This window comes from Pezoporus occidentalis, unplaced genomic scaffold (assembly GCF_034315485.1).
Source record: "Pezoporus occidentalis ecotype Australia unplaced genomic scaffold, CSIRO_AGI_Poc_V1 ctg27, whole genome shotgun sequence".
NCBI classification, from domain to species: domain Eukaryota; kingdom Metazoa; phylum Chordata; class Aves; order Psittaciformes; family Psittacidae; genus Pezoporus; species Pezoporus occidentalis.
Window position 1 is genome coordinate 9,820,051 of NW_026914611.1, and position 15,148 is coordinate 9,835,198.

General features: G+C 37.7%; 1 protein-coding gene across 1 annotated transcript in view; it reads right to left on the reverse strand.

Annotated features, from left to right (window-relative positions):
• The window catches only part of NALCN (sodium leak channel, non-selective), a 237,819-nt gene that overhangs the window by 206,359 nt on the left and 16,312 nt on the right, over nucleotides 1-15,148 (reverse strand). The window contains exons 4-5 of the mRNA XM_062624700.1: nucleotides 1,818-1,901; nucleotides 102-241 (exon numbers count right to left, since the gene is read on the reverse strand). Coding sequence (XP_062480684.1) covers nucleotides 102-241; nucleotides 1,818-1,901 — 224 coding nt within the window. The remainder of the gene's footprint in view (nucleotides 1-101; nucleotides 242-1,817; nucleotides 1,902-15,148) is intronic.

Sequence of the window (15,148 nt, forward strand, 5' to 3'; positions counted from 1 at the left end):
ACACCCACTAAGCATGAAGGGTCATTTTCCAAGCTGCATAGTCAGTCTTCTAAGTTAAATCTGAAATTTTCTGCTTTTATTTAGATAAGAGCCTTACTTACTTCAAGATATTTGTTATCCTAGTTCTTGGCAGCTCAAAACGAAAATATATCCGGAATGCTCGAATCATAATGAGTGGTCGTGGAATGCGTAACATGCCCCATGGTGACATCTGGTCAACTATTTCAGCAATTTCAAACACCTACAAACAAAAGAATTGGGAGTTTTTCTGGATGACCCTGTGTTTTCCTGTATTCATTTACTGAACTTTTAAAACTGTGAAACTTATTTTCATTTTCAAACTTCTCTTGGTTTATTTTACAGTTCATATTAACCATGGTTTTTTTAAAGACTTAAGATAACTTTTAATGCCTTTCTAAGTTATCCTAATGAAATTCTAAAACTATACTCTGCCCATGTTCGTAACGCTTCTGTCTCAAACAACTCAAGAAGACAGCAGAAGGTTGTGTCAGCTGCCTGATACTGTGCTAGTCCTACCCCACACATTTCCCACAACATTGATAAAAGTGAGTGATTTACATTTTCAAAGATGAAAATCAGTATCTGTGTGGCACACCACTAAGATTTTACTATGATATAAAAGTATATGTACGTTTTACACAGATCACCTTGTAAGTTGCTATGTGTTTATAAATTCTTCATTTAATTCCAAGTGTGTGAGAAAATTGTGCATGTTTTTCTCCTAAACTCCACTTACTCACAACACAAATTTAAGCCAAGCCACAGAACAGGGAACTACCTCCTTAATACACTGACAGGTTAAGCACTCCATGAAGACTATTTAGCTCAACAATTGGGCAAAAATGTCTTGGTTTTAATCCCTGTCTCTCACTCTGACAATAACTACTTAATTTAACATTTGTTCAAAGTACTAAGAAAATGGAGGGGAAACCTGGCATGTCTGACAGTGCTTATCTGTAACGATAACTGTCACTCTGCATGTGTACATGATGTACCAAAGTTTCCCCTGTGTATAAAGTAGAAAATTACATGTCTTAAGTTTGTCAGAAGTGGATAAGTAACGCCTAGCAGCAATTGGTACAGAACTTTTACAATTCTTACACTACTGCAGGCCCAGTCTCAGAGCCTTCAATCTGTTCTTACCCAAAAAACTGGCTATTGTTAGGAACTGATTGGTTTGCAGTACACAATTCAACCTCTACCTACACATTTTTGCAACGTGTCCGAGTTCCCTTCCTTATGAAAATGTATCGAATTATTTCCAAATGTATTTATTATTATTTTTTCCATTGTGCTTTAACTTGACTTTTGGAAAAAGTTTTGTTAGGTGTGGATCATATTCCATGAAACCCTTTCACTCACCACATCAATATATTGACAGCATAGCAAATATCTAACACAGGAATCATTCTCTCTTTAATTGCCTAAGCTAGTCACCAAGGCATCCTACCAGGCTCGATGAAAGATGAGCACAACTTTCATATGGAGCTAAGAGATAAATGGCTCTCTGGAGATCCTTCTCTCTCCTTTTCACTATGCAGAGGGTTTATGGTAACAGGCTTCAGATTAATGTTTAACTTCTCAGTAAGAAAAATTAATCAAGATAAATTTAACACAAAAGTAGATATACTGCAATGTGCAATTATGGAACTATTGAATTCAGCACAGGTTTTTTTTAAACAATCTGACCCATGTACTGCAGAAGCTGTATTTCTGCAACTTGTAATTACTTGGTTGCACCATGTATTTTTCACAATTAAAGAACTATTCATTGAGAAAGGCTAGTGACTAATTACCTGTAAAACCAGTGACACCCAAAGACAAAAGACCATGAATCCATCAAACACACACCAACGATCTTTTACATAGGAGCTATCACCCTACAAGAGAGAGAAAAGCTAAGAGATTAATTGTTGCTGGTTTACTGTCATGATTTACAAATATCATAAACAAAAGTTCTTGGAAGAAGGAAAAATCTTCTTTGTACTACTTTTAAAATGCCACTTTTGAAAGACTCCAAAAGCCTAGCATGCAGACTAGAATATGCTGGAAATGTACAAACACATCTTCTGTGTGAGTAAATGGTAGTGTACCTTAGGGCACATAAACACCCCTTTCTAAATGAGATTTCTCCTAACAGACTGAACATATCCCTCCCCTCCCTTAAAACATTCTCTGGTTCCTTTTCTTTGTTTAGCATTCCTTGAGATACAAACTACAGTGTTTGACATCCACTTTGGGGAAAAAATTATTGTTGCATCTCAAGAACCTTGAAGACATTACTAAGACTTTGGTCTGTTATACGATTCTTGGCTGGATACACAGTTTCTTATCTTGGTGATAGTTATTTCAGACAACCTGTACTTGTTTTCACATGTCTCAGCATTTTCATTGATTCTAAAAGCACAGACAGGATGCTTTGTTTAAATCTAATATTTTCAATGACATACACTACCCTAAAATTGATTTATCATTCCTTGCAGTAGGTGACAGCAAGATATATTGTGTAAATAGAGACAAAATATGATTTTTTTTAAAAAAGCTTTATTTCAGTTGCAAAAATTCTTTCAGGCAGAAGTGGATAAAGTAAGGATATAATGAAACTACAGTAAGTGATTTTCAACTCAGAAATAAAGGAAAGGGAACTTCAATATTATTTTCAGACAGAGGATTTTGCAACATGTAAGGATATTAAAGTTCTCAATCCAAGAATTAGGAGGAGGAAGACTGCAAATCAGGGAAACAACAGAGCAGGAACCTTTACATCGTATTTTTAACCCGTCCTTCCTGAAGAAAGTAGACTTAGCTCCCCAAGTGGAGTCTGAGCTAATCAGTAACTCTACTTAAGGCTGAACAAACACAGCTGTTCCGGTGGTTATGTTCAGTAAACATGAAGCAGATAGATATACATTGTTTATCTGAAGAGATTTGCTATCAACGCCCCCCTCTCTCCTCTCTCTGTTCCCTCTTGGTGAACAAATCTCATATGAGATTTGTAACAACATGCAACTTGAGTCCTTCAATTTTGGCTTTGAACAAAGATGGTGATTGGGCTTTCTGTTGCTGAAGAACCCTTTGAAACTTACTTTTCTTCTCTCAAGCACTCTTTGTCTAAAGCAAAAGTTTTCCCTGAGTTGTGCTGTACAGATCTGAGCATGAACTTGTGCAGGAATTCCTGTATTCACCCTCCTCTGAATAACCCGTCAAGTACTCACTAAAAGCCAAATCTTTTTTTAGAAATTGCTTTTTCTCTCCACAATAGGTGTGGCATGATTGAAGCAGCTCTGCTGTTTTCTCCTGACAAAGGAAGATGTCCTGAGCCTTTCCAGTGTTCTCAGCAATCAAGACAGCTCCACCACCTCACTTCTCTCATAGTCACATCAGGCCAGCTTCCACAGCTGTATCGTCCTGGTCAGGGAGGCTTCCAGTGGATCACCCATAGAAACTTAGGGCACCTTAATGACATCTGTAAAAACTACTCATTTTAGGGGAGAAACTGGCCCTTTCTGCTTTGCATCTAGGGAGCAAATCCTCTTCATGTCTGTTATTTGGCTGGCAGTGGATTTGGCAGGGAATCATTAATGCATTTATACTGTGTATTGGCCCATGAGATGTTATTTGCTGTGGGAAGCAATTTTAAGGCAGGATCACATCCTGCTTAGTGCAAAAATCGGAATATACTTTTTGGTACAAACCTTGATACTGACATCTAGTGCTACTTCATGAAAAAAATCTAATTCTGACTAAACACAGGCTAGCACTCAATATTAACAGCAGTGAACAGTGAGTTTCATTCACATTTGGAAAAAGCCTTGGGCTGAAATTACAGACTCATGGCCAATGGCAGCCTTTCTTAGACTTGGAAACAAATACAGATACATGAAATTTAAATACATCCGATGACATTTTAGCTAAACCAGCTAATTACCTGAAGTACTGCAATATGTAAATCCCTTGCCTTTTTTTCATCGTATCTGCTGAAATTCGAGAATTATTGATGAGTTTTGTTTCAGTAATTTTTTGTGAATGCACTATCCCATACCATTTACATTATGGTTTATAAGTCTTTGAAATGTGATCTAAACATTTGAAAAAGATGAAGAATTAGTACTACAGACTAGAAACCCTATGCTGAGACTAATCCAAACCTCTTAATGTCGTTAAAGTTGCTGACTCCCTACTCCCTACAGTAGACAATGGATTCTCTAATGTGCACAGCAAGACCTGAAAACTTCTCCAGCAACATGACTTGCAGTCTATAGAATCACAGAATAGTTAGGGTTGGAAAGGACCTTAAGATCATCCAGTTCCAACCCCCCTGCCATGGGAAGGGACACCTCACACTCAACCATCTCACCTAAGGTTCTGTCCAACCTGGACTTGAACACCGCCAGAGATGGAGCATTCACAACTTCCTTGGGCATTAATGTCTCTTTGTCTCCTCAAAAATAGGACCAACAAATACATCTCCTCCCTTCTCCCTACACTCTGCTTATTTCACCAGATTTTGCCTAATTTTAGCACCATTACATAGGGTGAGTACAATGTATTAGCTCATTTCTTCATTTTCATTTTGACATGCAACACTGATACCCCAATAACCGCACTGAGATTCCCAAAGATACACTTTCTCAATTGTAACCAGGACATTAAAGATAAAACACCATTACCAGTATTAGTTGCCCTAAAAAGTCATTACACAAGTTCACAGAAAAAAAAAAAAACAATTTTGGAAGACCTAACTCACTGGAAATGTGATCCAATACAAAATACAGTCAGAACCACAGACAGAAGTAATAATGCCTGAGATAGTCACTCCATGAGAACAGTAACAGTTTAAATTACATTAGAATGGAAGGCAAGCCAGACTAATTTTTTTAATAAAAGCATACTCTCTTATCAACCTTGCTGAAAACAAAATACTCTACAAAATCAACCTCCAAATTGCATAAAGCAATCTGCTAGAAGATTTATTATGTCTACTAATTTTGTTAGGCCATTTCAATATCTCATTAGTAAGGTAGGCATCTTGGCTGGATGACAACACAGTCACCTCCTAGGTCACTTCTGCCCTGCTTATCTCTTAGCATCTCAGGAATACTCAGAATGAACAGCAAATATCCCTGCAAGTGGAAAGCCTCCTCTGCCTCCCTGCTTGCCTTCAGAAATGTTTTTTTCTGTCTCAGCTGTGACTACAACCTGTTCTCTGAATTCTTCCCTCCCACCTCTTTCCAGATGCCTCTGTGGAAAAACTAAACAAAAGAAGTGATATGACATTTGCTCTGAGTAATTAAATATATCATCATCTGCTCTGGAAAGGAGTTCTAGAGACTTGGGTCTGCCATTAGGAGAACCTTAGTCTCCCACTTTGCCTCAGTCTCTGACAAACAAGAGAGCTGAAAGATGGTACAAACACAAGGAGACAGCAAATTCAGTACCAGCTACTTTGCTATTCTAGCATGGTCACTGAATGCCTCGTGTGGTTTGGTAGATAAAGCATATCAACAGCTCCAGCAAATTTTTCAGATCACCCTGTGGGCTCTTTCCCGCAGCACCACAAATAAGCATTTAGGGGTGGAGGCTGACATTTACTGGCATTTTTGGAGCAGCATAAATGCACAGGAGGAAACAGAGAGAATACAGGGAATCAGAATTCGGGAGTACGATTTTTCCCCCCTACGCTATGGTTATTATAACACAAAAAGAGCAGGCTGTAAGAAGGCACAGCTGAGTTAGGGAAATAAGACCCACCCTCCCTTCCCCATTCCCTTAATTCACACAACCACCACAGGGCTCATAGGTGGGAGTGGGACAGAAAATGAAACAAGAGCTGAAGGGATTGCCTAACCTCTTTCTCCCTCCTGCAGATGCAGATATACATACACACACTGACAGGCTATGTATCTTCTATCCAGTCACATGTACATGTATGTTTCTTGCTCAACTTTAAACCTTCCCTATTTCATTAAAACCCTGCAGTTTATGGGTCTGTTCAGTAGCAGAATGATGTGGATAACCCAGCCCTCAACTGTCAAATACCGTCAACATTTTCCTTACACAGAAAAGAGAATGAAGAGATACAGCCTAATCAAGAAGAAAAGCTGCCTCTGACTTCTGTTCTGAATTCTCCCATCCCCCCAGTATAAAAATACTTCTCAAATGTGCTCATGCATCAAACATTAGCCCCTTTCTTCCTTCTTCTGAGATTTGAAATTTCTCAGCTTCTTGGGGACAGGCTGAAGTGGGACCTCGGACCAACAGATGACTCTCAACCATACTACCTACTACACCAGTCCATCTTTTACTCTGTGTGACGCAAAACACACACTAAAAACCGATCCTAGAATGGGTTGGTTGGAAAGGACAGTAAGATCATTTAGTTACAACCCTCCTGCATGGGCAGGGACATCTTCCACTAGACCAGGTTGCTCAAAGACCCATCCAACCTGGCCTTGAACACTGCTAGGACAGTGTTCTGTGGATGCCAGGGACACATCCACAGCTTCTCCAGGCAACCTGTGCTAGCACTTCACTGCCCTCATAATGAAGAACTTTTTCCTTAGACCTAGCCTGTATCTCCCCTGTTTAAGTTTGACCCATCTTCTATGGCTCACAGCCATATACGCAAGCCATGGCTCAAGCATCATATCCTAGCCATCTCTTAACTGAAAGTACTTCTGTAAATGTAAAACGATGATCCATGCAGAAAACTAAGGAAACTGTGGATTGCTTAGCTATTAACATAGCTAAGACTATGTTAATAACTATAACTATGTTATAACTAACTATTATGTTATAATAACTATAACTATGTTAATAACTAAGACTATGTTAATAACCAAATTAAAACTGGCATAATTTAAAATGGATGGTCACCTCCAAGTTAGCCCTCTGCAACAGTGATAGTAGCACTTGAAATTGAAACAACTTTTATTTTATTTTGTAAAGTCAGTATTTGGGAGAAAAGAAGAATAAGAGGGGGGACCACATACAGCACCTCATCTCTGTACGTCTTATTTTCTCATCAAGTGTCTTCATTCACAGTGAGGGAAGTTACTTAAAGTATATTCACATAACAGCAGCTGATTTGTAACAGTCAACAGAATTGCTGTGTGAAGTTTAAATGGTTATAGTGGGTGTTATCTCACTTTATCACCACTGAGTTAAACAGGTTCAATTTGCAACTACTCATGCATTGCACTTAACTGCTCCATCATCAGATGCTTCCGATCATGTCACCCAGTGCACAATTTATCTTGGTCATAACCTGCAATGTAGTATTTATAGTAATATTGTATTCTATGCCAGAAAAAAAATGAAAAAATCACTTGCTATTACAGCACAGAAAACAAAGGAACTATTTCTAAATTAAAACAGTGAAATACAGCTCTTGTTGGTCCTTTGGATTAGAGGGTGATGTCATGAATGCTACAGACACACAACACACAGTTCCAATCATTACAAAACAGCTATGATCTCTACAAAACCACTACTTCATCATCTGCAATAATAATAAAAAAAATCTTTTTAAGTGATTTTGTTGTGATTTTACATTTATTTTGGGAATCATCAATGAAGATGGAGGGCTATTTCATTCATTAAAGAACGGTCTCAAATGTGTTTTCAAGGCACACTAGATTTTTGTTAATTTATGTAATTAATTTCAACAAACTTTGTTATTTCATGTTCCACATTATAATAGGAGGCTTTTACAGTATTCACCATCTCATTCATTGTTTCCAACAGGAGAAAAAACCCAACCAAACAAAAAAAAAGCCCACACCAAAAAGCCTAAAGGAAGAAACAAACCTGGCCATGAAGTAAGAATTAAGACTTTTAAACAGGCAAACAAGGATCTTGTTTGTAAAATTATTTAAGTTGGAAAAAACCTTTAAGGTCATCAAGTCCAATGTTAACCTCACATTGCCAAGTCTACCACTAAACCATGTTCCCAAGCACCATGTCTACAAGTCCTTTAAATATGTTAAGGGATGGTGACTCCACCACTTCCCTGGGCAGACTGTTCCAATGTTTGACAACCCTTTTGGGGATGAAGTTTTTTCTAATATCCAATCTACTCTCCTCCCCTCTCTCTCTGTGTGTAACTTGAGGCCATTTCCTCTTGCCCTATCACTTGTAACAATGTTTGTTGTAAAATAAGGAGAAAGGCTGGGAATGGGAGAGTTTAAAGATAGTGTTTTAAACCAAAACTCAAAATTTAAAAACAAACCAGAAACAAACATGAAAATATTACACAACACTCCCTCCCTTGAGTACAAAAAAGTATCAAAGGGAATGACCAGGTCCACAAAGCAACGGAAAAGAATGCCTGAACACACTTCCCACAGCAGCTCAATCACTGTAGAGCATCTCAGTTCATCTGAGTGGCAAGTAATTCAGATTGTCCACTATTCAGAGATGGCAGGCACAGCCTTATCATATAGTCAATAGAGGGCAGACGCCAGTACCTTCTTACCAATACCCAACAGCAGGTATGGCTAAAGAACATGTGGGGAAGGGAGCTTTGCTGATGTATTACGCTGCTGCTTTCTCGATACACTGCTTTATTGCTGCAGTTGGGTGCCAGGATGCCCTGCAGAGAAATTTTATGGGTTACTACTGGAAGCCTGAATTTCATTTCCCTCTCTATCTGCTCATTAGCCATCTGTATTCAGTGTTGTAAGTAATGCCTTACTAGCTAACTTGGCTCCCTTGGATGTTTAAGGGTTCAGCAAATCTAAAAATGGATAATCATGAGGAGGATTAATAGGATTCCCCTACCTGGAAGAGCACTCACTGTTTCCAGGAAGTGTGCTGGAAAAAAGTCTTCACTGTGAGAACAGTTAAACATTGGGACATGCTGCCAGGAGAAGTGCTAGCATCTCCCTTGCTGGAAATACTCAAGATGCAGATTGACAGGACCCTGGATAACCAAATTAAAGCCCTGCTTTGAGCAAGAGGTTGGTCCAGACCATCTCCATGGGTCCTTTCCAACCCAGACTCTTCTCTAGTTGTGTGCAATCCAAGCCAATCTCCTCAAGGTGACAGTTCCTTGAGGTAGACTCCAGTTCTACATCTAGTTCCACATGCATGGACATCTGCTCATGATGGAAGTATTCTGTAGCCTTTAGGTTATGTGTGTTAAACACTGCTGTGCTTCATCCACCAAATCCAGTGTTTACGGCGGCTGGATTGGGAAGATCTGGATCCAAATGTTTCAAGGTGAAAGCTTTCACCCCAAGGCATCAAATATTGCCTGGAGATTGAACAGGGAAATTTGACATCCAAACAGTTTCATCTAACATGACAAAACTCAGATTTATGATTGTCAGTCACAGCTCTCCTTCAACCGAAAAAAGCCACAATGATGAAAGTTGGAATAGATAAGAAGGAGGCACTTTTCAGAAAGAGGATTTTATCATTTGGTAATTAGCATTATTAAAAGCTGGAGAATCCATTTCATACTACAGAAACTAAGAAAAGTTTATCAAATCAACAATCTTAGGATAGCTGTAACAAAGCAGTATTTATATTAGTGATGGAGAACACAATACTCTGAAATGAAATTTTACATTCAGCTTACTGCCTTAACAATCCTACAAATATTTTGTCATTTTCATGAAAATACAGCTGCATAGAAATGTTCTTATTCCTTTCCACAGGGATCTGGATATCAGTAGGATTTTTCATCTTGATGTCCTGTTTTATTCTCTCAAATTAAGAGATATGACAACATGGGCATTAAAATGAAATAAAATAACATAGCATAACATAGAATAAAGTAAAGTATCAGTGCTGTTTAATTACAGCAGACTTCCCTGAAAATGCAAATTTCAACATAAAAAGGCACGTTAGGGATGAACTTCCCTCTCCTCCTATCTGAATACATGTTATCCAATATGTTGATTTCACTGCTATCCCATTATATGTCATTTTACCCTGACACAAAGCAATACATTAAAAATATCTCTCAATAATAGCTACTTTCATGAAAAAAAAAGCAACCAACCTCTAAAGTAATCATTGAAAGTGCTATTAGAAAGAGAAAAAAATAACACTACCAAAAAGTTTTCTTCATCTAAGTGGTCTGTATATTGAAAGAGAAATTTATAAATTAATTATGAAAGTCAGTATGCCATAGATTTTTTTTTTTTGGTAACTTTAAAGTTAGATTTCACTTACCATGGTAAGTCACTAAGTCTTATATGGACACATACTTCAGTCCATGCCCAAAAAACATTTTTCACTGAAAATTTCCATAACCCACTGACTGTTTAGAAAAATTACCATTTTTCTTTTAGAAATACTGCCTGTGTAAGTTCACTAAGTAACTGAAATGCCTTTGATTTTCTAATACTTTAATGCAAAAATGGTGAAAAAAGCCCCACTGTGTAATATGAGTCATTAGTTTCCTGTAATAAATGCTCCAACAAAACCAGGCACAAGTAACCATAGAAACAGGTACGTATATTCCAGCACCATGGTCTCTAACCTTCATTGGCCCACAGGCAGCACTCTGCTGCAGGGAACTTCGTATTTGTTTTCCTCATGATAATCAGTTTTAATTTTTTTTTAATTTCCTGTGACTGGAAGCAGCATAGGAGCACTTCACTAGCAGCATGATTCCAGGAGGCCAGGAACAGATGTCCTTGTGATGGACACATGCACTTAGCAAACCAGCAGCTGACAAACACAGGAAAAAGGTGAGACAGAAGAATCAACTTCTGTAGACTGAATGTCTTATTCAAATAATGGATATTAATGCTGTTTGCTATGAAATAATACTTAAGACAATCACAGCTGCCAACACCAAAATACCACAGTATTTTTGAGGTTAAATTTTAAGACAATTTGAAATAAAATACTTTTTGGCAACACAGAATAGCATGGGACCTACACTGCACATCTAGGTTTCCAACACAATTATACATACTAAAGAATTATATTTTTAATAGATATGTAAAATAATGTTTATTTTATAATCCCAAAATCCTCAAATCTTAAATTAACTGGGCCTTTTTTCATGTTTGTTCTGTGAGCTTTTTACTACCACATGTAAGTAGTTTTCTCTTTTTATTTTTTCCTTCCACATAATTACACTCTGTTTAGCCAAAACATCTTGTCATTTTCTCATCCCTGCCACTAATTCCACTGGTCATCCCTCCCCTCAAGGTTGAGTTCTCACTCCTGTCTGTGACTTGCACATCCCGAAACTAAGCTTTCACCACCAGCCATTCCAAGCACACCAGAGTATGCTGACATGGGATGACAGGAGCCACATATTCTGTTTTACTACCTGACCTTTGAAAATAACACAGCTTCCTGATCCTTAACTCATTTACACACCATGGGTAGACAGCGTATCTAAAGTCACAGAGCACAGTAATGTCACAATTTCCACCTTCTGTTTTCAGTTTGTAATGTAGCATAAACTCCCCTGACAAAGATACTAAAAGCTGGTGAGCCAGCTGACACTGTTTCACTGCAATTCAATTCATATTTCCATCAATCATCAGAAGGATTAAACTCGTAATTTCTCCATTCTTGTAGATGAAAGTGGAATGTTCAATATTAAAAGTACTGAAAAGGCAGCAAAACAGGTATTTGTAATGAGGTACAGTAAAACAACAGTTCTGTAATCCATAACTCAGGACAAACTTCTGAATTAGGATGATTACAGAAGAAACTCATTTAAGCATAAATGACATAACTGCCATGTTGAAGAATAAGCTGGCATACAGTTGTCAGTTTTTCTGTAGTGTCCATTGACAAAAAATCTACAATAATGAGTCAGAGTAATTGTTGACTGTGAGAGACCTAAAGGTTGGGTGTCAGCCTATGTAAAGTTTCCCTTTCAGTCAATGGAAAGAAACAGGCCAGATAAATTACCTTTTGGAGGAGCCTATTTTAGACACAATGAATTACAGACAGTTGCAGACCCTCAAATTAGTGTTGATGAATGCTACTAAAAGTGTTTGTATTTTAAGATCAAAAGTCTATTTCATGAAAGCAAAGATAAAAAGCAGCAGAAGACACAAATGGATGTCAGCTACTGCCACCAGTAACAGTTGCAGACCCCCCTTTAGATCATGGCAACCTGAGTTTTTCATTACAGCATAAAAAGCCCATCTCCACCTCACAGTGCTTGCACAAGAGGTGGAAAGTTCCTTATATTGGAAGAGAACTGAATGAACAGAATAAAGCACACATGGCTGAGGTAAGGCACCAGCCTGCTCTCTCCTCCATCCTCTTCTCATGAGCAGATAGCAACTACAGCAAACAAAGCCCCTATCAGAAAAAGGAGGAAAACGTGCTCCCTGCACAGGGCAAATACTGCCTGGGAACACCTGACAAACTGAAAGCCAGTGATTTAAGTTAACTCAGTAATCTGGCCTTTAGTACTAGGCAGAAGCAAAGGAAATGGCTCCCATCTATCCGCAACTGCTTTGGTAGAAGATTAAGCTTTGTTTCAGTTCCTGCATGAATTCATGAAGAGTGCTGAAAGCTAATGGTGCAACCATTCACTTCAGCCCCTTTGCAGGGGTACTGAAGTTAGTGAGTAGTGCTCAGTGCTGCTGAAATAAAGTCTGACAAATCCACTCACAACTACTTCAGCTGGTACAAATGTTTTGCTGGGAATGTAATTGATTTAACAATGGGGGAAATGTCAAGGGCCATTACTTCCGACTTTCAATAATCTCCTTTGTTAGCTGACATGTGTCACAAACTGCACAGTGAAAAGAAAGACATTTCTATTAAACTCAGTGCACTACTTGAGCTATATAAAAAAAATTCTAATTTTCAGATGATGATACTAAAATAAGTGTCAAATAGGCTTTTTTTTAACAGACAGGAGAGAGAACTCTCCCACTTTCTTATTTTACAATCTTTTAACTGAAAAACAGGATAAAGCATGCCTCCTTTTCGCAACATGATTTCAATGTAGGTTTTCTAATACCATCATGACTGTGATTAGAAGCTGCAATGAGGATGTGGTAAAATGAAAATAAGTTCATATACCCTCACATTGTCCATGGAGTGAAAAAATATCCATTTATCTCCAATTCCCTAGAAGCTGAAATTTCACATGAGACCTCTGTTACTTCGTTCTTTTTAGTGTAGTTGATGTTAATTCTTTCATATCATGGACACATTTTCCTGAAAGTTTCTCAGATTTTGGCATATCATCCTCTTTGGTTATTTTATTATATAGAATGCCACAAGTGCAATTGTGTCTAATACCCGCATTTATCAGTAATATTTCTCTCTTTCCTTATTCCATCTCCTAACACAAAGGCTGAAAGTAAAAGCTTCCAATAAAGACACCTTTAATGTAAGGTATCCTTACCTTGTTCATACCAATGTGAGATAACCTTCAGAATACACCTTATTAGAAAACAGAAGGTATTTCTTGCATCACACTGATTAAAAGAAATGCAAAGTTCTTGCGCCACAAGTTAGGCTCCCTGACTTCTCTCAGAAGTCTGATGCTCATCTAATGTCACATGTCTTAAGCTTGACAGTTACCTAATTCACCCCCATTTTTCAATGAGGAGATCATTTTGGACACTTTCCTACGTCAAGCACATACAGTCATGTTTGTAAGTGACATGCAAGTGGGCACGTAAATGTAAGCTTTTACTCTGAGGGACCATGAGTCTTGTCAGTCAGGTTACAAGCTGAACTATTTTGACAGACACAAACAGTAGTTAATTCATGGTGCTACCAGAAGCATGCCAATCAATAAGTTATGCAGCAGATGTAAACTGCACGTAATGCTTCCTTGATGCAGCTGATTATAACAAGAGCTCTTTCTGACCAAGGAGCCTGAGACATGAAAGAAATCAGAACCAAAGAGTCTCTGAACTCTATTTACACTCTGGGAAATAAAGTTCATGCAAACAAATCTAGGATCAATTGAAGAAAGTGGAATTCTGAAAAGGATCATGAAAACACCAGTGTTAAATTGAATTCAGTAAGTTTTATCATTGCACTAAATTTATTACATTTTATACACTGGTATACAGTGTGGTACTGTGGTGAGAAAAAATTGCATGTATTTCTTAAAAGGCTATAATTTCACTCACAAAACTGATGTATATTATGGTTGCATACATGTTAAACTTTTAGACTCTTTATAGAAATATAAATCACCAGTAGCAGGCAGTGAAATAAAGATAATTTCAAGCTAAACATGGAAGTTCCAGTTTTATGATCCCAAATAATAAGAGGCATTCCATATAACAAAATAACCAAAGAGGATGATATGCCAAAATCTGAGAAACTTTCAGGAAAATGTGCCCATGATATGAAAGAATTAAGATCAACTACATTAAAAAGAACAAAGTAACTTTGCCTGCAAATTTTCATACTCCAGGTATTCCAGCAATCACCTTATTATGTATTTTCTAATAAACTCCAGGTAACAGAGTATTTGCTACCTAATAAAATATTTCTCACTGGACTAAAATTCTGCATTAATCATGGTTCAAAAGTTTATTAGCATTTCCACTCCAAAGCCTTTTACAGAAATACTGACTTATGGTAAAGTTTAGCAGAACCATATGGCAATACATTCATTGATCCTATGTTCACTAAAAGTCATGAATGCACATAAATTAGGACTACAGTTTATAAATAAATTTCCTCATATAAAGATGTTTCATTTACAAACATCTTTAATAAATGCTAACAGTTTTCTAAACAGTGCCTTATTTCACTTGGGTTGGTCTGTCAGTGTTGAAGAGGCATTTGGACAACACCCTTTAACAACATGCTTTAACTTTTTGTCAGCTCTGAAGTGGTCAGGCAGTTGGACTAGATGATCAATGTAGGTCCCTTCCAACTATTCCATTCCATTCCATATCTGTAAATTTAACCAACCCAGTGAAAGACAGTAAAATATGCAGCAACATAGTCTTCATAGCCCCTAGGTGTCAACTGTGAATGAAGTTTCTATTTCCATACACAAAGACTGAGAAATCAAGTTTTGTAAAACAGTCACACTGTTGGCCACCCCTCCCTCTCTCTGCATTAGTATCTAAGTGTCCATTTTTTGCAAAGCCTGTACTGGTTGTACAGTAACTTGTTACTCCCACACCATTCAAGTGTGCACACTGACCAATAA